We start from the raw sequence: 22,347 nt of genomic DNA on the forward strand, positions 1-22,347 counted from the left end.
AAGTGAGAGCTAGTAGCTACACGAATTCACCAGTTACTCTTAATACAGGGTCGTCTTCTGGTCTACACACATCTCTTCTGCTACATATTTTTCGTTTGGGGACTACCCTTCGTTACTACATGGACTTTGACGATACTGACTGCTTTTTATAGTCGTGGGATGCTTCGATCCATGAACGCTGCGCGTAAAAGAGCATCCAACTTAACAAAAACAAGCGGACGCGCGGAAAGAGATATGATGCGCACCGTCACGGTAGTTTTGATCCTACTTACAGCGACTGTGATGCCCATGATGCTTGCGATGGTAAATCTACTCACAGCTATTGAAAATGTTTTATGCATGGATGAGAATCCGGGGAATTTTATGTTTTTTGGATATTATATACTAGCCTGCGGAAGTTTCGTCAACGTGATAGTATACAATGCTTGCCACCAGGAATTTAGAAGGTCAAGTTTCGATTTTCTATGCGACGTGATCACTCTTATATGCGGCGGCTGTTGCCGGAAGTACGGTGATAGGGAGCTGGTGAAATCAAATCGGCACAGGCGCCAGAATGCAAGAACCAGAGCTGCAACTAGAACTGTTATCGACAACAGAAGAAAGAGGCATAGCAACCATATCAGTACTGTTATGAGTCATGCAGTCCGTCATAACACCATGCAAGCTTAGATTAAAGGTTCCGTCTCAACAAGCTCCAGTGTGTACATGTACACACCGCATGTCATGCACATGAATCGTCATCTATATCCTACGCGGATCACTCGGCGATAGAGAGAACATTCTCGGACGACTCAGCCATTCGATCTACCCGCGACAAATACCCGAGTTAAAACAGCACTATATCCCTGCAAACATACCGCAAGCTAGCTCGGAACCCGCCTTCCATTTTATCAGGTGTATTTTTGCCTTCTCGGGATCCGGCACCGATTGCGGAGTCGTGGGAAAATACTCCCGTCTGAAATATATATAGGCTGTGCTTCCGTATAACCGTTCAATTTCGTTGTGAGCTAAGTTGTAAAAATCACTTGCTATTTCTGCAATATTTGTTGTTCGATGCTGTATTTATTAAGGCAAATTGTTACCGTGATTAAACAAATATTAATCTGCATTTGTTTGCGTTCCAGGCAGCTGTGTGGCCTCCGCTTCGAGAGCAGGTAGATAAATCACTCTTTTCCGCGCTAACGATACTACAAGTCAGTCATATATCGTTACCCGTCGCAGCTTAGATGATGACAATGTCAAGAAGTTAGAGACAAATACCACGGGAAAAATGCGCTATCCAATTCCCATGTGAGACACGGAACTAATACAACACGATGATTGCCAGAAGCGATTCATATTTGAAAACGACAAACATGTTTCAAGCAGTTTTTAAATTCACGCCAATTTCATGAAGAAGTTTATGTGCGGAAGGTCGCTATGGCATTCTTAAGTCAGTGGTCCTACACAGGTGTTCCACGGAACGCATTATGGTTGCGCGTGCCAGTCTCAGAGGCTCCCCGGAGCCCGGAGATCAAGACACACACTTAACTCACACATATCATTCGTGAATATACTTCTGTCTTGGCCATCATTGGGTACAGGTATAATTAGGCCCAATCTGGAGTCGTTTTGACTGTTATGGTATGGTACGTCTTGTGCAGTGACGTACGGGGGATGACCGTCTTGAAACAGGTTAGTAATATCTTACCGATATTGTATATCTGCTCAGTAGAAGAGGTTCAGACATTTGGTTCATCCGCTTGGCAGATATGCCAATGGTGGGAAGCCAGAACTGAGCTATTATGACTGAGCGCGTCTAAGTCAGAATCCCGTCTAGCGACGATGTCTAGGCATAATTACCATATTTTCGGTAACCAAAATGAGCACAATTCCCACTAAATTTGAGTCTAATGATGCTTTATATTTCTTAATCAAAATTGCAGGCAAAAACAGACACAAAAACGACAAACCAAATTTATTGTTTGAGATTAAGCACGCGAGTACTGTGCGGTTCCCTTAACTTTTGTCAATCGCACCAATGGGCTGAATCTGAAAACAAAATTTTATTTGTTGTCTTTCCTACTTTTGCCTGCAACTACCAGGAAAATGTATAACACCATCAAACTCAAACGTAACAAATTCTACTTCCGCTTTACTTGCTGGTAAAAATGTCCGTTTTTGGGTGCTGAAAATATGTTAATAGGCCTGGTTGAAAGTCATTCCAAGATCTATGTATGATCTGTACAGCACAGAGCAAAATAAGCCTCTTTCAATAGATCATATAGTTACAACATCTTCTGTGTCGCAAATGTTAGGAATGACTGAACGAAATTTACGCCATCATCATACTGCCGAAGTTACGCAATCAAAATTAACTGTCTGGCAGCGCTACAATCGATATCCGACTTGCTGGCCAGAGCTAGCCTTTTTCTTTTCCTTGCGCCGCTTTGAATTGGACGATATTTCGATCATCATTACCAACCGCGTACAGTTTACTTTCGTAGGAACAGATACCGGTGACAGCGGAGTGAAAGGTTCTGAACAAATTAATTGAAAACGGTTATCTGGGCTGCTGCAGGGCAATCATTTCTGCGGACAGGAATAATCACCCGCAATGGCGTTGCAATCGATATTGCTCTATACGAGCAAATGTGATTAACAAATGCATACCTAGCGGCAGTTCGCAGAGCGTTTGATGCAATGCATGGGTAGCGAAAGATCTTCACACTGCCAGACATGTCTCCAACCGCACAAACGCCGTTAGGTACCGGCACAGAGTGGAATTGTTTCTCCTCAAAGTATTGGGTCTCCTTATTTACTCGACTAGAATCTCCGTGGTCCCTTTGCGAAGTCTGCTTGATATTTGCGGTTGCGAAACAAGACATATCTTCAATCTCGCTGTAGTGATCCCATACACCTAAAATATACAAGAGGGCCAGTAAGTATATGGAATCTTAATTCATTTTAGTAATTCTAAAGTCTATAAACCATGCAATCTATGGATGCCTGGTACCGCAAGGCAGCATTTGAGCAACGTTTGAGGTATGTCACTTAGTACATAAACGGAATGAAATCTTCATATCATAGATTACCATAGCTACCGTCAACTTCTACTCATACCGATTCACATTTCTGAACTAAGAACGTTGTAACATCATTCATATAAATATTTGTTTGCCTCACTTCACGACTAGGTGGTAACTATATACTATATATTAGTATGAGGCGATCAGATAAATCACGTAAGAGCGCATTCAGCAGATATCTACGACTTCCTTGTCGATCTTAAGAGACTTCGAAGTCCCAAAGATACCAGCATCAATTCACCTATGTAGTTTGGAGGTTGCTTTTTGTTCGGACTTATACCAATAAGAGATGGGGTTTACCTGGCGCTCGGACGCTAACACGCGCCACATGTTCGCTTAATATTAGGGTGATTTTTTTACACGTCAAAATAAGTCAAACTTCTGTCACAATTGTAGTGTTGGGTTAAAATTTGTCAAAATTGTTTGAAAAGTCAAAATTTTTTGACCTCTGCATTTCGTTAGTATCGCAGATTTTGCACTTTCGGTGGACTTATCATTTGATATTTTACAGATTGTGGCCTACTTTATAGGCCTGTCGTTGTAGATGGCCCAGTGTCTGCTCATTGTGACTCATAAACGGTCAAATGAAACAAATACGTTGACATGGTGTGATGGTCAACGTACCGCGATATCCTAACTGAAGCAAGACTGCTTGGGCAATGCATGATTTTTATATCAAGAAGCCCACGATGAAAAATTGTGATGTAGACATCATTTTCAGAATGAATCAACCCGGCTTGTCACCAGCAGTGTACGCACAACTCCAGTGTTGCAAGCCAACAACTGCTGCTGTTGAACGTTCTTTCTCCATTCTTGCCAAACTACTTAGTAAGGACAGACACTTTCTACCCGAGAATGTAGTAAAGTATCTTTCGTTTCCAAATTTTAATTATATCTACCATAGTACGTGACGTAACTACTGGGATTCTTTATAGGGCCAGATTTTGTTAAAATACTAGTGAATTACTGTAAAAATTTGTCAATTTTTAAGTCACAGACGTTTTTTCAGGCCAAACTACTTCGTAAGGACAGACAGTTCCAACCAGAAATGAAGATAAGTAGTTAAATTTTATTATTATGTGCGAAAACACCTAATTTGCGTACGTGAGGTCAGAATTTGGTCAAAATTAAGTTTTTTAAAAACAAAAAAAAGTCAAAATTTTGATTTTTTAGGTCACAATCTTCCGTTTTTAGGTCAAAAAAATCGCCCTACCTATTAATATACGCGAGAAAGTGCGCTACTCAATTTGCAAAAATTGATAGAAGAGTTACAGACTGAACTTGATTCCGCGAATACCGGTAGAAATAACTCATCGAGGGCTGAGAATATATCCAGTTTTGTCGTGAATCTCACTGAGTGCATGGCTCAACACCTGCGATTTCTGTGGCATATGTAGCTATGAAATCGTACCTTTTACCGAAAATTCCAATGGACTAGAATCATTGTGCCAAGTCATGTTACGCAAGGTCGAGATATCGTCTACCCGTTCAGAGTTTTCTGTTGACCACACACGTAATTCCGGTTCTGTATCCCGAATGCAAAGAATGATATAATTTAATTTTGGCATTTGATAATACCAGAATAGTTGTGCAGTACCGGGGGATAGCACACTGCAGCGGATGAGGTCAGAGCCGTGAACTCGCATTGCGGACCAATCGATTGACATGATACTGTCAACATTTACATCGCTTGCGTATCTGAAATGGACAGTTGAAGTTTCATAGAAATTCGCACGATGAAAATACACGAACTTGTCGGACAACACAACATTTCTCGTCATCAATATCCCTTAAAGTGTGATTTTCGACCTCCTATACCAGTGGTTCTCAATCCACGAAATCATTTAAGGTGGTACGCAGTAAATGCATTTCTTTTTAAGTAAAACTACAGCTTTCACAAATCGTTAACGTATTTTTCTAATGTAAGAAATGCCTTCATCGAATGAATAGATAAATACGTCATGCATCATGCGACTCAGTTTCAGCATGCCTAAATCAGCTGGTGGAGAAGAAACAATTGCAACCATTGCATTACTTTTGCCATGTTGGTGTTTCAATAATAATAATCAGAGGTGGATTAGCTCGTGGGTCGCATTTGTTTCGAAATTTCCTGGCTGACTTATTTGCTGCACCCATGTTAATAATCCTATATACATTTGGATTAGAGTTGAATTTTTTATTCATTTGTTGGTGAGAAAAGGTTGATAACCACTGTTCTACATCGTTAGATACACATATTTATTTCGAATAATACTTGTTTATCGTGTACCGCATTAGTATACTTCACCTGTCCAGTTCTTGTGTATTTTTATCCCTAATGACATTCACAATAACTTCATTGCCCATGCAGACAGCGAGCTTTTTTCCACTTTTCGAGAAGCGAACGACTTCGATTGGCTGGGTGCTGGAGCCTTCCTTTACGTGATCAGTTTCCGATACCATCTACAAAGACGTGTGGCATTTATTATTCGTTCATTTTCAATCAACAGCGAATAGTAATCACTTCGAAATTTTCGGCGCCGATTTCAATCAACAGACTGACACCGTTGCAACACCCGGCGGCAATTAATCCTTGCGTTGAAGAGCAATCCATACAGGCGACGTCGTCGGGATTCGGTAATTTATATCGTGCATGTACGCTGTGACATAGAAAGCAATCTGATTCAAGATTGAATAACATATTCATGTTGAAATAACCTGGAGTATTCTCGGCTGGCACTCGCCAGTTGTAATGGTCAGCAACTAGGAAAGTTCTTTCCAATCTCCTGCCCCTGACGAGTGTCAGCCAAAATAATTAGACCCGACTTAACGCCTCATAATCGATTCAGAATCAAATCCCCGGGCACTCGATTTTTCCAAGCCCTGTATCTCACCGATGCGTTGCAGAATCATATCCTAAAATCCACCCGTCGCCGGTCAGGGTCCATACGCATGCCGCTCCGTCACTGTCGAACGATTGCTGCGTTTTGGAAGTTTTCAGCGATGCACCACTCGGGAAAGGTTGAACTTGAAACACGGATTTACAGACGTGATTTTCTTTCTCGAATGTTAAAGGCGGCGTGGCTCGGATCTTGGCAGATTTGGCTCTTTCCCTGTCAGATAATACAATTCAGGATGAGCGATACGAATCATTATTTCTAAATCTCTCCAAACCATTTTTTTATGCACCGAAAGTAGGAAGCGACAGCTCGAATCAAATCATGTCCGCTGAATATCGAATCGGATGATTGAAAACGAATTGATATGAGTATTCACATCGCACGTGGCTGGCATTATGTATAGCGGTTGGTTTTGATTGACAGACCCCAAATAATCATGAATAACTAACGAGAATCGATCGATATACGCTTGAAGCGATGGTGAATGTAATATCAAGAAACATATTTTAAGTAACATGATGGGGGTTAAAGTCGTCATCATTGGTTGTCAAGTACAGATAGAAGTGACGTCATAAATCTCTGATCGAGTACAAGTCGGAGCAACGATTTCAAAGTAATTAGTTGAAGTAAGTTGGAATTGAGTCACATTTATTTTGCATCGTTTTTGAAGACAACTCGACAATTTCATTGGGTTAACAGAGAGTTTGAAAAAAAAAAGAATTTAAAGATTTTTCCTAATAAATTAAAAATTCTAATTGGCTCTGCGGCGGCTTATACTTGTTAGAATTGAACCAAATTTGGTGTGCAGCGTTTTTCTAGGGTATCCTGATATTTTAATCAGTGAATGGCTGGAATCCGGAAAAAAGTTATTTTTGAACAGCCCTAATATACATTTGAGATTTCCAAGTTTCCGCGGATTCGGTAATTCTAATTTTAATATAATTGGGAAAAATATGCAGCTATAATTCTAACTCCAGTCTAATTTAGAATAAAACTTCGTAGCTATAATGCTAGTTCTAATATAGTTTTATAGTAATATAGTTTTCCAACCATGTACGGTACCTTTTCAAAACGCGGTCGCTGGTTCGAAGTTTCGGGCTCGCGAATGCGCTGGTAATCGACGGAGGGGCGTTGTTAGTTTGAGTTCTGCCGTTTACGCTTGACCTGGGTTTGTTTGTATTGCTTGTGCGCGGACGGGCGGAGAATGCGGGCCGACGGAGTGAAGGGGATGCTTGCTGTCTCCTCGTTCTTAAAGCATACCAATAAATACAGGTCCATACAACGTAACTCATCAATGATTATGTATTCATTATGGCGTTTTGTGACTTTAATGTTAGAGTATGTAGTAAATCAACAAATCTGGTATTCATCGGAAATTATCTCAATAACCAATGGATCCTTCTCGCAGGCGTCAAAGCGAAACCCTTCGGAACTGTTTGGATTTTATAGGTAGACTACTACGCATTTGGTCTATCTATAATAGCGCATTTGCATGTTGAACAGTTCACGATGCTCTCGTAGGCTTAGTCAGGGTCGAAATTTGGAGATGAGATGTTTGTTCTCTAACAACCACGTGAAGTTAGGTGTATGCTGTGATAAATCAAACGTAGGTGACATAATACCAGTGTTGGGATCAAGTCACTACCTTCGAGTCACGAGTCATTTCGAGTCATTGCACATTTTGACTCGAGTCAAGTCAAGTCAATCGATTTTCGAAGGTGACTCGAGTCAAGTCAAGTCACTCGATTTTTGGAGGTGACTCGAGTCAAGTCGAGTCAAGTCAAGTCAAGTCAAGTCACGAGTCAAGTCACTATTCAAGTCAAGTTGTCTTTTCGAAGTATCAGGCATGCTTACGTCATTGCATTTTGCTAGTTGTCTGAAATACAGATTGAGTGGTCATTGATTCTGGACCTATGAACGAATATAAAGTTAAATATAAACGCAAGAAGGCGCTTTATCGCTCATATATACGTAGAAATGCTAAAATATAAGTAAGTTATTGCATAGCCTCGGATTATAGTTACCAGCCAAAATAGAGAATAGAGAAACGAATCGATAAGATGCAATACATTACCCATTTACAAATTGAAATGATACAATTCCAGCCTGCATTGATGGTTGAGGACTATATAAACTATATTGGAATTCAATTTCAATAAATCAATGTTTGATTAAGTAAAGAACAGAGAACAGAATAGACATTTTGCTATTAAATTACTTTACTGTACTAGTTTACGACCGCGTAAGATGTAAGCTTCGATCACCTCGTTTCGTTTGCGATCAATTTATATTGTGAGAGAACAATGGAGGCTCAGTTAAACGCACGATCACGATCATTGAATGATTGGTCGCTCTCACGGGTTACACCAGCGTTTCGAGTACAATCCGAACATATACAAGATAAAATGATTTTTATCGACATCGATTGCTTGATGACTCGAAATTGACTCGTGAATTTTGCTCCGAGTCACGAGTCAATCCACATTTCTGATACGCCGAGTCAAGTCAAGTCAAGTCATTTTAGCAAAGTGACTCAAGTCAAGTCAAGTCATACCAAAAAGTAGACTCGAGTCTGACTCGAGTCAAGTCATGACTCGAGTCATCCCAACACTGCATAATACTGCCTAACCTCAATTTTGAAGGGGTTATAAAGGTGCCTTTCGTCGCCTACGTCACTCTTTCTGGGTGAACCTTAACCCCTCGTCATGGTATCATTCTATGTGAAGTCCGAAAAACCTCATTGACCTCCAGCTATACAGATGCGTCTGATGTCCTCAGGAAAACGCTCTGTGGCGCCATGAGTGACCGCGAACTACCGTCAACAACGACGGTTTCTTGACCTGTTTTTACTCGCGCGAACCCCTAATTTATTTTGGCGTGGTTGCGTGAACCCCGTAACCGCAACTTCGGGAAGCTGATGACAAAAATAGCCATCACTTCCTCCGCGACACGGCATCATATTGCCATCTGGCATAGTTGTTAAAAGGTAACCGATGACTCTAAAAAAAGATCATCGGTTTCGTTTTGGACCTGTTGTGAGGATGTAAATCTACAAGGGAAATGCAATGTAGTTTTATAGTTGCAGCTTCAGCATTGGCCTTTCGAGAGCCACAGGTTAAGGACCCCTGACTTATACGATAGTTTTTAAAACCAATACCCACCTAGCGCTCTTTGACAATTTCCTTCTGCTGCTTGCAGATGATAGCCGCGAAGACGAAAGTTCTGTTGAGTAGGGAGAGAGTGAAACAAACTATATGAAACCCGGACTTGCTCAGAATCGTCACCATTGCCACTCACGTAGAAGCATAAGTAAGGCCGTATATAGTATATCAGCTATCGCATCACCAAATATCACATACAATGTTCTTTCCAACTCTCGACTACTTGCTTACGATTACCCCTGACGAGTGTCAAACGAAAATTTGCGGGTTTATTTCAATATGAATATGCTATTCAATTGTATATTGAAGTTCTGTATACCCCAAGAAGTGATTCTAACTAACCAGTCAGTCGCGGAACCCACCCGGCCTTCTCTTGATGCGACCAGTCGCGCAAACGCATTTTACTTTTTGCCGGTCGCCTCTCGCCACCTCGTACATTTCCCATTGCGTGAACACACTCCTTCCCTTTGCGACACCATCTAAACCTTGATCTTTATCACGTTTTGGCGACTGCGGTTCCTCCACGGGCCTCATAATTTGCGGTACGTAGGCAGGGTGGTTCAAACCGACGGTTGCGATCATGTGAAGGGTGGTGGTCGCGAATAGGTTTGCGCCTACTTGACAGAGGGATGATATTTTGCCCGCGTTGTTCGGAAGAGTTACCTTGCCCGCACGGTCCATTTCTTCCTTGCCCCAAGCAAGGGCACATACCGATCTGTCCGTGACGCCGCTTGAGAAGACGTGCGCTGGAAAATGAAATATTTTCGGATCGGAAATGTCAAAGTTTACACAGTACCAAAAATTTATTTACCAGATATTCGCTACTATAGGTCGCCACAAAGATCAGTACGCCAGCCATCGCCACTAATACCGCAATTTCTATAGTAAGGGTCAAATTTAGGGCACAATGTTAGGGTGATATGATCATAATTACACATGTTTGTGGGTTTGTGGGGTAACTCCAGTTTTCCTGTGAAATAAAAATCACATCGCCATCGCAAATCCATAAATTACACTACTATCCATGTCGGTATACAGACAATCAGCTATAGCTGGCTTTCAGAACTTCTCTCTGCCACGGATCTATCCTGTTCAGGTTTTAGACAAACTCTAAGAATCGGAATCGTCTTTAGTACAAATTTCTCCGATTCAAAGTAACCCAAGAATTGCGATACACTGAAAAGAATGGAACTAAATTGAATACTATATTCATATTGCCATAAATCTGTCGGCTGACATTCGTCTCTACTATAGCAAGGGTTGCATTTACAACAAAAATCAATTTAAAACAAACATGTTTAATACAAGGCACTAATTTAAAACATGTTTTTTATTGTGATTTTTTAATCCATGACGTCATGAATATTGAATTGTGACGTCATATTGGATTGACATTGACAATTGAGAACATATGCTAAATATAGCTCCTTTGACGAAATATCTGTACTAATAATGTTGAACCGACTATTTTGAGGGTTTCAACCAGCCAATATCGATATACGTCGGCTATATCGGGTGGCAATTGTCTGTAGGCTCATACGACATGTTTTTGGAAAGTATTTACACAATGATGGCATCATTTTACAACTTGAAAACAAAAATTTCTAGAGGACCTATAATAATAACCAATAACCTTTGGCCGCCACGACGCAGCTTATCGGACACTCGTGAGCGTGATTTGCGGCCGCGACAGCCTCCCTTTGCGCTTCCGACCATACCATCACAGTGCCGTTCGTGTCGCCGGTTACGTAATAATTGACTCCGTGTCGATGAATGGAGACGCAGCAAGTGACGTGCCGAGGACGAAACTGCTTCAAGAAATCGCCCCTGTCGCGAAAGAAGTTACGTGAAATTTTCAGCTTTTCCAAAATATATTATAATCACAAGTATAGCTGCACATTATTATTTACCGACATAGACCAGGATTAGAATGGCTGAAGTCAAAAAACTTGGAAAGAAATAGAACAAAATCAAGTTCATAGTTCATACCAATTCAGAGTTCATTCTGATAAGCACGAGAATGGAAAGGTATGTACTTGAGCACCAAGCTTGACTCGTTTCGCACTATACAGTTCTCCTGTAGGATTTTCAGGAAAACCAGAAATTGGGTGAGAATTAAAGTAAGAGCATAGAAACATTTCACAAATTAGATTAGAGTTAGACTACTGGAATTTCGCTCCAATTAATTAGGTATGAATGACTTTAGGGGAAGATAATTCAGTGATGTGATTACCTCACCGGGCCGGTTACTGTAACAAGGTCCTCGTTTTTCGACGATTGTTCCATTTCCGTAATTCTCCAAAAACCAAGACTCTCTCTCCCTGCGATCGCGAATTCCGCGGACTCGGACAGTGTAGCGGCGATGGCACGGGGACAGTTGTCTGAAAATAATTCAGATTCCAACTGAAAAAGCATGAAAAAGTAGTCTATACTTCATCATAATTCTAAATAGGCGGCCGGTAAGGAAGTACTCAATTCGATGTACTCAAGAAGGTTTTTCCTACTTGCACTATACTTAGTTTAGTTGGTTATGTTTGTAGACCACTTACACTACAACTTTAACAGTCTTTGGGCCCAACTACATTTCACGCCTTTGAATTTGCAAAGTGGAATGAAGTTTGGAGACAGGTTAGTAGGTATGGTGTGAACGTGAGGTTCACGTTCGCGTTTTTTGTGTGAACGTCAGAAATTTAGAGGTTCACGTTCACAAACGAACCTTGGTAGGTTCTGCACTGTGAACCGTTTTTCATATATTACAGTTGGACACGTCGTTATAACATATTTGGTTTGAATTCTTTGCATTTCAACTACGGACCACTCTGCGCATGGCGCTAGCAGCATAAAAAATCAGCACTAAACCAGCATGCCCTTGCCAATCTCAAAATATTCACTTGTCTTGATACAAAAGTTTGTCCGAAATATCCAGCTTCCCGTGTGTGAATATTTAGTGACTCTCTGCCGTGAGCTTGACCCGCAATCACACAATATCAAGAGAGAAATAAGCTACATGTGGGTATAGTCGGCGAATGACGCTTATTCAACTAATTCAGCCAACTCGTCGAAATTGTTGACGAAGCGACGGAAGGTATTGATTTTATGGGGTTATTACTAGGGATGGTGTGAACGCGAGGTTCACGTTCGTGTTCTGTGTGTGAACCTCGGAAATTTAGAGGTTCGCGTTCACAACAGAACCTTGGTAGGTTCTGCACTGTGAACCTTTTTCATATATCACAATTTTCACTTCATTATAACATCTTTGGTTCATATTAATTGCATTTCAACTGCGGGCCACTCTATGCATGGCGCTGGCAGCATTAAAAATCAACACTATAAACGAGCAGGCACCTTGACAATCTCAAAAGTTTTAGGCTACTTGCTTTGTAACAAATGTTTGCTCGAAATATTCAGCTTTCCGTTTGTGAATATTTAGTGTCTCTATGCTGTGAGTTTGACCTGCAATAACACAACATCACGAGCGAAATACGTAGTCAGCGAATGATGCTTATTTAACCAATCAATGAGATTGATATCGTTTTCTGATGCAAAAAAGCTAGCAGGAGTACGGGGCAATCTGGACCTCATATCTTTACTACGTCACGAAAACCAAATCCTTGTGATTGAGGTGTTGGCTACTGCTGTAAAACTTGTTAATGGGGTAATATCGGTAGCAAGTATAGAAACCAGTTTTACACTCTGCTCAATATCAATGTAGCGATACTCAGACACCGAATACATTGTCCGGTCTAGCCTAGACCGTTAAGGCGTAAGCTTATATTCGCTGGTAAGTCCTCGTCGAAATTGTTGGCAAAGCGACGGAAGATATTGATTTTATAGGAGTATTATATCCTTTGATTGCCTCAGTTGATACATTTAGTGACGTTGAAAACGCCAACATGTACTTCTGCATTGTGACATGATGTGGCCCGAGTCGTCGCTATAGGTATCGTGTACATTAATATAGGCTATCACTTCATTGACAGATAAGGTACGAATTAGCAATATGACGTCACGTGACGTCATGAGGTTCACGTTCGTGTTCACACAGAACCTTTCAAAAAGGTTCGCGTTCACACGAACCTGAACCTTTCAGAGGTTCACACCATCCCTAGTTATTACTTATTATATCATTTGATTGCTCTAGTTGATACATTTGGTGACGTTTAAAAAGTCAGCATGAACTTCAGCATTGTGGCATAATGTGGACCGAGTCGTCTCTAGGTATCGTGTAAAATGTACATTAATATATCGCTTCGCTGAAATGTAGGGTTGGAATTAGCAATATCACGTCACTAGACGTCATAGGTTCACGTTCGCGTGCACGCAGAACCTTCCAAAAAGGTTCGCTTTACACGAACCTGAAATTTTCAGAGGCTCACGCCATCCTCACAAGTTAGCATCACTTTTATGAGTGAAATTGACGTAAAACCCCTCGACCAAGACCTCACCCACTTGAAGTAGGTTTGCCATATCTCGGGCATCGATACTTCTACTTGTAATTGAGTAGAACTTTATGGTGCTATTTCTACTTGAGTGGCAACGCAACCTATACTTTGACCACATCTGAGATGAACACGCATAGGGGTGAAATATCCATGCTGTATCAACCCTATAGTCCAACACAGAAACATAATCCATTATAAGTTATTGTATAATTGGGAATTGGTAACAGAACATTTGTTTGTAGGTTGGTTAACACGTTGTGTGAACATAATTATCATTGTAAAGCACGATCGAACAACAAGATCTACACGTGTGAAAATAACTCGCTTCGATTCAATATAGGCGTTACGTTATATTCTGGAGATGCTCCAATTGAATTAGGCTAGACAATATAGAACGGGCCACGCTACGAATCGAGTTACAAACAACGGATCGGTTACATACCGGCGCTTTTATTCTTGTTTTTGTTTGAATCTTCATCGGTGTTTGGTACGAGGCGAAGGCTCTGAATTTTGCAACCAGCATCCCACAAAGCTAACGACGATTCTACGTCATCCTCGATCGTGAGCAAGTAATTCTGAAATTGCAGTCATGGTCATTGTTGCGGTATTGCGCAGCTAAATTTTGCAGCTTTTCTAAATTATAATAAGAATTAGAATTATAACTACAATATTTTCCAAAATAGATTAGAATTAGAATTACTGCATTCACGAAAACTTGGTAATTGAAGCAAGTTCAATTCATCCTCATAAGCATGAGAATAGCAAATGTCTGTACACCAGGCTTGTATTATTTCGCACTATACAGTTCTTCTGTAGCATTTTCAGGAAAACCAGAAATTAGATTAGAATTAGAATTAAAGCATATAAATATTGTACAAATTAATCTAGAATCAGATTACCAGCATTTCACGCTAATTAGTTTAATTAGACAACTAGGATCATCCATATAGATGTCCAAGTCTGCACAGTTGAACAACGCTGATCGACGGCGTAAGAACTCGGTACAGTTTATTTGCGGAAGGTCCATTTAAATTGTGATGATTTATTCATTATTATGCATACTATTCCCTGGTGAATATCCTTTACAACTGTTGATGTAGCATGTATCACGTAATGCACGCATCGTGTAACACCAAAAACAAAAGAGGGCTTACATTAATAATTCTTTACCGGGGGGCCACAGGGGCATTTCGAAGCGGACCATCGGGCTATTGATAAAACATTATAGCCCGTGCAAAGCGATTTTAACTCGTCATATTATACCGTGAAATATGTCTTCATTCTTCATTTTGCCAAATTTATCCTACTCAAACTTTGCGGTCGACTGTCACTATAGCTGCAAATCACGTTAGAAAAGATGGGGAGGCTAATTCGAAATTAAGTAGAGACGTGAAAGATGAGCATTTTTTCAGTCAACACGGTATTATTGGTCATAAAAACTTCAAAATCACACGTTTTCTTTTCCGGTAGCAGAGCTTTCAGAATTTTTTAGAAGTGTCCGCTTTTTTGATTCTCAAAAATATTATAACCCTACGTAACGATAACAATAAAAGAGACCTGCTTATGGCATATGTGTATCATAGAGTTGGTGAATAATAAACTACTCGTACTCTATAGGAGTATACTCAAGTGTATTTGGCCTATTGCACTACACTTCTACTTGTCTGGTTTTGGAGAAAAATTAATTCGTTTTGACACATGGGATTTGGCAAGTATAATGTAGTTTTTGGATAAGTTTACATTCCTTTCACCAGTGCCATGGTCATTGCAGCCGGACAAATTATCCACTACGTGGCGGTAACTGAGTATATTTCGAAAATTTCTCTGTTTGTGACGTTATTTGCTATTTTGCGTTGCTCTTGCATTTAAAATCGTAGACGGCTCTCATCAACTGCTATAAGTTTGTGACTTCTATACAGACCAAATCTACTTCAGTAATTTTCATACCTTCCATTTTCTACATGTACTAGAAGCAGATTTTGGCAAATCTTAGAAATCGCTATTTCTAGTCGTAATTGAGTAGAAATTCACGACATAGCACCTCAGCTGCTACTTGAGCAGGAAAGCTTACCATACTTAGAGCAACTATAGCCATATGGCAAAACGAGGTTAACAGCGTAATCCCGATTCGGTACGCAGGCTGTACATGATGTTACCAAGTAATCAAATTAGTCATCATCTCTAATTAGAATTTTAGCTTTATTGTGTCATTGAATAATATATTCGTATTGAAATATACCTGAATATTCTCGGCTGAGTATACTCGAATTTTCATACCGGCGACAATGTTCTTTCCAATTCTCTACTTGTTGTCAACGATTACCCCTGCTGACGAGTGTCAGCCGAAAATATTCCGGTTCATTATATTATGAATATACTACTCAATTGTGTGTCCAAGTTCTTTACCTCTATAATGATAATATGAAAGGTGATAAGTGTTGCAACCAACCCGATAGTTCATAAACTGCATTTTTCGAACTGTACTGAGAAACGTCCCGGTACCGAAAGTATAAAGTGTTGTGAGGTCGGTAGTGTCCCACACACGAACATGAATGCGCCCACAGCTAGGCTCGTCCATTCCCGTTTCATCTAAGTCACCAGAAGTATGTTCCGTGGAGGCCAACGCGCTTTCTCCTTGCGAACTTGCAATCCTATCGTTGTCAGGGTGCACTGCAATACTATCGACTGCACATGAAGTGACAGGCTAATAAAAGCACTGTGTCGTAATGTTTTACCATGTTATCGGGCCTGAATGGTCGAGGTAGTGACGCTGGGTGTTCCTGGCGTGGTTGTACAGAATGACGACACATCCTGATCCGTAGACGATCTCCTCGTCTCCGAGAACAGCCATGCTTTGGACATGAGTCGTGTCGCATCCGTACCTTGATTTATTAGGGTATGATTATCACGCATGCACTATACATGCGTATAAGCTACACATATATATAGTAAAGATGAGACAGCATGAATTCTGAATATCATACAATCTTACAATTTTAATTGTCACTCCTTAACGGATTTCGATTTTGACATGATGCGACATGAATTCGGGATTTAGACTGTGTAAAATAAATACATTATATAAGACAGGGGCCTCCAACCTATCTATGGTCACTACCCCAAATTTCGATATGAAGTTGTTCGCGACCCCGCTCTCAATTTGACGTGCTGATTACTAGTCAAGCAGGCGATTGTGCGCAGTAATAGCAATTATGCAATTATGAACTCGTCGACCCCCGTCTATTAAGACTACAGCAACGTATGGCGGTCAGTAAATAAAAACTTCCCCTTTTTTTTAAGTGCCCATGAAGTATGTTTTGCCTATTATACTTGTGTCATACTTACTCAATTGGGTATCAATTTATCATTCTAGGTCAGTGGTTCGCGACCGCCGGTCGGCGTTGTTTCCTGTCGGTCCGCCTAATATATTAGAATTTGATATCTCAATTCCCAAATGCAAAAAGATGGACGCTTGTCCACTAAATAGACTGATAAAACATGAAGTGGTAAATAGATTGACCAGTTTGGAACGTATTTTCTGCATGGCGTCGTAATAAAGATTTCATGACCCACTTCTAGCGCACGTCACAATGGCGAAAGTGTTGTACGAAAATGTTGAAAGTAGCCTAATTCGTTTCGGACAAGTTATATATGAAAACCACGGAGACAAACTTCTCTAACTTCTGGCAATGTAGTTAAGCGACACTTATCAGTACAATGGAGGCTATAGCAGAAAGCAACGTCGCATTTATTCCTTTAGAGACACCAAACAATCACAATAAACTTAGTGGTCTTAAACATGACTTCGCGAACTTCGTCTTGCACAAACGTCAATAGTACCACGCATAAATATCGAATAATAAAATGGCAAATGAAACATTAATTGAATTTTGCAACATTACATTTGAGATGCATATATAAATTTATTGTAAAGAGATTTAGTGTTAATCATGATTTTGGAAGGTTCAACGGTCCGCAACATTTGCTTCGAAGTTTGCCTACCCGCGAGTCCAAAAAGGTTGAAAACCACTATTCTAGGCTACTTCTACGCTGAACGTTTATTAGGCAAAACAAGGGCTAGAATACTTACTTACTTGTTTCTTACTTGAAATGCACTACTTTTACGTGTAGTTGAGTATAAATTTACCACGTTTTTACTACTTCTACTTGAGTATCGGTGATAACTGCTTTATTCCCCTCTCCAGACAGGTGACTGAATAAATAAATATACAACAACTATATATTATATGACACACTCATCTGTTACTATACATGCTCGCGATATAATGATGTCTAATCAACTTACACCCAATCGACCTCCAGATCTGGCTGTGAGGAGGTTTGCAAGCTCTCTACGGCATCCACATATTCGCGATTATGATACCACTCGGGCGGGTACATGGTCACGCGAAATCCGCCGACATTCACGTCCTCGCCGCCGAAGTCCGCTATGCTCTTCGTCTCGAAATTAGCTTCGGGCGTTTCGCTGTCGTCACTGTCGCTCAACGAGAGATTCAAGTCCCGAGACCCGTCTTCGGTTGTGAAGCTGTCCGTGGATCCACTGGGGTGTTCCGGGCAGTCTTCTATTGACTTTTTATCATTTTCATCTACCTCAGTCGCATTAGAATGTTGGCTTTCGCATTCGCTTTCTTGTGCTGGACACTGCGCTGAATCTTTCACAAGGTTTACTTCTGTTTCTATTGCGTCAGATATTGGAGTTTCTTTCTCGGTATTAATACTGCATTCATCACGAGCCAGGCATGAAGACTGTACTCTCAAATCGGGTGCTGTTTCAGAAGCATCATGTCTTACTTCTGGTTGAATATCAATCACTTGACTATGCAAAGAATCGGAGTCCGGAGCACATTCATGAGTAGGATTCGGGTCAATGTCGTTTTGTGTTTTGGCATTCAAGTTTTCTGAAACGGATGGAGCTGTATCGCTATTTTCTGATGCCGGAACAGTTTCAGAAGTTTGATCAGTAATCTGTTCCGTATCTTCAACTGTGATAGTTATGACGAACGTATCTTCCTCCTTGTTTATCGATTTTTTCGTCTTTTCCTTTGATGCAGGCAGAATAGGTACCGTGTTATCTTCTGCGATTGGACCCAATGGGTCGTCAGTTCGAGGCAACATCAGCGGCTCTTGGTGAGGAATAGTCAAATAGTCCATTTTCAGTTCATTGCCTTGAGTTATCTCTTCGTGATCAGAAGCACCGCCGCCGTTCTCCATCAGAATTTCGAGGATGTTTTCTCCGCGGCTGACCTCAGTATTGCGTGAATCGGTTTTGTCGATCACGGTAGGTGGTATGTGGTCATCTGCCGAAATCAGGTCTCTCATCCTGCCCGTCACAGACGAGACGTTGGCTATCAGTCGCGAAGCTTTTCGGAAGCGATCCCTCGACATTCGCTTCTCCATTTTACGGAATTCGGGCCGATTTTTGTAGTGCAGAGACGCCGCGTCGTGTTTTCTGTGTGAAAAGATTGACTTGTAATGGTTACGTGTCGAGTAAATGTAAATATGTGGCTTCATACATGTTGTTGGCGCCGTTTTCAATTTCAGCCACGCTGTTCCTAAGAGCTTTGACGCTGTCTCGTCCTTGGAAAGAAATTACGGCGTTTACAACATGGATAAATGCAGCTTCACACACTATATATGGCGAATGGATTGGATACTGTTGCAATAATATTGTCATTGGATATACACCACACTAGGGTTGTTTAAAATGACTTTTTTCCGAATTTTGCGGATATTTTATAAAATTGTTAAGTGGCCTAAAAATACTTTGCACACCAAATTTGTCTCATAGTACATGTGAAGCTATAGGACAGGGGTAGCCAAGCTTTTTGCCATTCACGGCCGCATTTCGACTTAATGTAGCCTACAGCCGCATTCCGGGGCATAGTCCTAATAAACTAGCTGGACGCCAAATACCCATGTTAAGTGTCTGTGGCCATTCCCGGTGAACTCCGGAGTAAGCTATTACATCATAACTTACTTACTGGCTTAGTATACGCACCAAAGTCGCGATTGATGACTGCGTGATCAAGTTTCGGGAATGCTCATAGTCGCGCATTGATTGGAAAGGGCGCTACGATATGGTAAAATCCAAAAATGAAGCATCATTGAATCGCGCTCAGCGCGAACAAAATTTCAAGATCAGCTAAAATCTCTCAAGACGTCGAGAGTCAATTAGTAAATTCAAATTGCATGTCGACGGCCGCCAACACATACTAATTGAATCACGTGTCCACGGCCGCACAAATTCGCTTCTACGGCCGCAGGTTCGCCGCCATAGGAGTTTGAAAATTTCGAATTTAATATAAAAGAAAATTCTTCAAATTTTACCGTATAGGCCAGGGGTGGGCAAACTACGGCCCGCGGGCCGCATGCGGCCCGCAACACCGTTCTGTGCGGCCCGCGAGAGTCTAAAGAAACAGATTAAAAAAATATTGATAAAAAGCGTACTAAAAATCGAATTAATGCAGGCACGTGATTAAAATTTTTCTTAGTATATTTCACCATGATAATTCTAAGGCAGTGGTTCTCAAATTGGGGTGGGCGCGGAGTGAAAACATCTGAAGGGGGTCGCGAAGCTGAGCTCAACTGAATTTTTTTCGCGCTTCGCGCGATTTACATATTATTCATGGTTATTGCTCTGTATTTAGTCTGAATTTCATATTTAAAATTCTCTCATCCACAGTCGTAACCTTCCATGCCATCAAACTATCGGCTATGTTTGCTAGCATCCGAGTATGTCACGTTTTGTGATATGACGATAAGTGGGGCGCGAAATCTTTCACCATCATAAGGGGGCGTGTCTTAAAAAGAACAACTGTTCTAAGTTAAATACTTACTATATTATTTCTTATATTTAATTTCTGGCGCGACGGCCCGATCTCGAGGCCCACGAAGTTTGAAGGGTTTCAACTGCTAAACATCACAGAAATCCTAAACGACACTTGACATAATTCGGATCACGACTCACGAGTGTGATTTCAGATTGGCCACTCCAGTTTTAATCATTTCAGTGATGTGCTTATAAAAAATGATTCGCGCGTGTCTTAATTAGGTACATTCGTTCTCTGTATGCGTAGAATTAGGGTATTTATATTTTATCTACACATATGGTAGAAGCGTGTTTGAAGCTACCATGGTTATGATGCTGTCAGCATTGTGTGGCCTGGAACTGAACCGAAAGCGGAATTACTAAATCTATGAACAGACCGCTCTTCACAGATTTAAATTTCAATCTTGTTCTAAGATTCGGGATAACCGACTTTCATCTCTACTATAGTTTTGACAAATTGGTTATTGAGGTCGGCCAGCCTATGAAATCTAGCCACTGTTTCTGACGTGTGTACGATATCATCAAAGCAATCTTTGGTTTGTTTTAAATAGGCATATATATTATCTTCATGTCCTCACTATATAATCAAACACCAATAATGCGTTTTGGTTTATAATCTCAATTTTATATAGTGCGGCCCGCGAATGGATTCAGATGTTGAATGCGGCCCGCGAGCTCAAAAGTTTGCCCACCCCTGGTATAGGCCTACCTCATGACATTGTTGAGTTGTCAATACGAAAACGATACAAAACAAATTTGACGCGATTCCAACCAGTAAAGCGAATTTATTTGAGTTTTTCATCAATAATTTTCGGATTACCCACTGTCAAAGCTTTTTTTCGCAAATCCGAAATTTTCAACTGTAATAACATCGCTTCTACCAGTTGGAATGAGCAAAAATCGCTATGCATCGTTAATTTAGACAAATCAACAATTTCATGCGGTTAACAGTAAAATTTGAGAATTTTTTTTTGTCTCTATAATAAATTCAAAACTTTCGAACTTCTGTAGCTTCACATCTAGTTGTTGGTATTGAGCCAAATTTGGTGTGCAACGTTTTTTTTGTAGCCAACCCAACAATTTTATCAAATAACCGCAAGTTTTTTACATAACTTTTTTTTTGAACAGCCCTACTCCTCACGAATGGTTTAAGGTTCTACACCTGGATAATTTCTACAGCTCTCTCCAGTTTGAATTATTCATCCTCAATTGGTAAATGGATTTAACCACACTATAATGCGATCTTTAGCGGAGCATGAAATATATATAGAGCTACCCATCCGTATTGAAGTGTATTAATGGGAGTTTGTATCAATTTATACAACTAAAGCATAGTATAATGAATAGTCCTGCCATCGGAATTGGATAGATAATGAATGTTGCAAACACCGAGTTGAATGTATTACTTACGTGTCAATCTCTGAGACTCTTTCAAATATCTGGAAGCAGTTTCCACATTTATCCCTCGTTGATCTTTGATTAAAACAAGGAAGCTTTCAGCCGTCCTGTCCGGCAATCTACGAATAATAGCGAAGGTTACCAACCAAACCTCTCGTTGCAAAGTCGCCATCGCCGCAGACCTCAATCCATTACTTTCCAGAAGCTTCCAAAATTTGCCTTCGTTTTCAATCCTCGCGTCCGTGGCACATCTACGGAGCTCCATTTGAATGTATCTTACTCTCTGCCTGCTGATGTGACCCATAATGCTTGACAGCGAGATGCGTATATCTGACTCCTGATTCATGACTTTCTAATAGGCTGTCACGTGCAATGTCTGCGAAAACGTAATTACGGCGCCGAAGTCCTACAAGACCCCATCGATGAAAGCTAGTGTATGTATTGAACATTCTGCGGTGTAGCTTTTACAAAGCCGTGTAACCCAATACCTTTGTGATATATGTATACATCTTCGATTGTTGTAAATTAAGACGTGGGGATAATTGTCGC

The 22,347-nt window shown here is 40.7% G+C and overlaps 1 protein-coding gene across 1 annotated transcript; it reads right to left on the minus strand.

The window, feature by feature from the left end:
* Window positions 1-1,317: 1,317 nt before the first annotated feature.
* On the minus strand, window positions 1,318-22,218 carry LOC145433085 (uncharacterized). The gene is made up of 19 exons (XM_080310002.1): window positions 21,981-22,218; window positions 21,811-21,917; window positions 19,085-19,148; window positions 17,857-19,020; window positions 16,286-16,432; window positions 16,000-16,228; window positions 13,993-14,125; window positions 11,342-11,489; window positions 10,742-10,935; window positions 9,471-9,854; window positions 9,109-9,169; window positions 7,010-7,195; window positions 5,942-6,160; window positions 5,572-5,707; window positions 5,356-5,510; window positions 4,666-4,766; window positions 4,480-4,593; window positions 2,653-2,899; window positions 1,318-2,519 (listed from the first exon to the last, which is right to left on the minus strand). The coding sequence occupies exons 1-19, from the start codon at window positions 22,142-22,144 to the stop codon at window positions 2,402-2,404; spliced, it is 4,071 nt and encodes a 1,356-aa protein (XP_080166128.1). The 5' UTR covers window positions 22,145-22,218; the 3' UTR covers window positions 1,318-2,401.
* Between the last annotated feature and the right edge of the window lie 129 nt (window positions 22,219-22,347).

The sequence above is a fragment of the Botryllus schlosseri genome, chromosome 2, assembly GCF_051294905.1.
Source record: "Botryllus schlosseri isolate E-star chromosome 2, Bs_hap1, whole genome shotgun sequence".
In the NCBI taxonomy this organism is placed as follows: domain Eukaryota; kingdom Metazoa; phylum Chordata; class Ascidiacea; order Stolidobranchia; family Styelidae; genus Botryllus; species Botryllus schlosseri.

Coding starts and splice junctions, on each gene's coding strand:
- LOC145433085 (XM_080310002.1), bottom strand. CDS start 22,144: ATGAATCAGGAGTCAGATATACGCATCTCGCTGTCAAGCATTATGGGT. Junction 21,918..21,980: donor CTGGAAAGTAATGGATTGAG/GTCTGCGGCGAT, acceptor TATTATTCGTAG/ATTGCCGGACAGGACGGCTG. Junction 2,900..4,479: donor ATTGGAATTTTCGGTAAAAG/GTACGATTTCAT, acceptor TGTATATTTTAG/GTGTATGGGATCACTACAGC.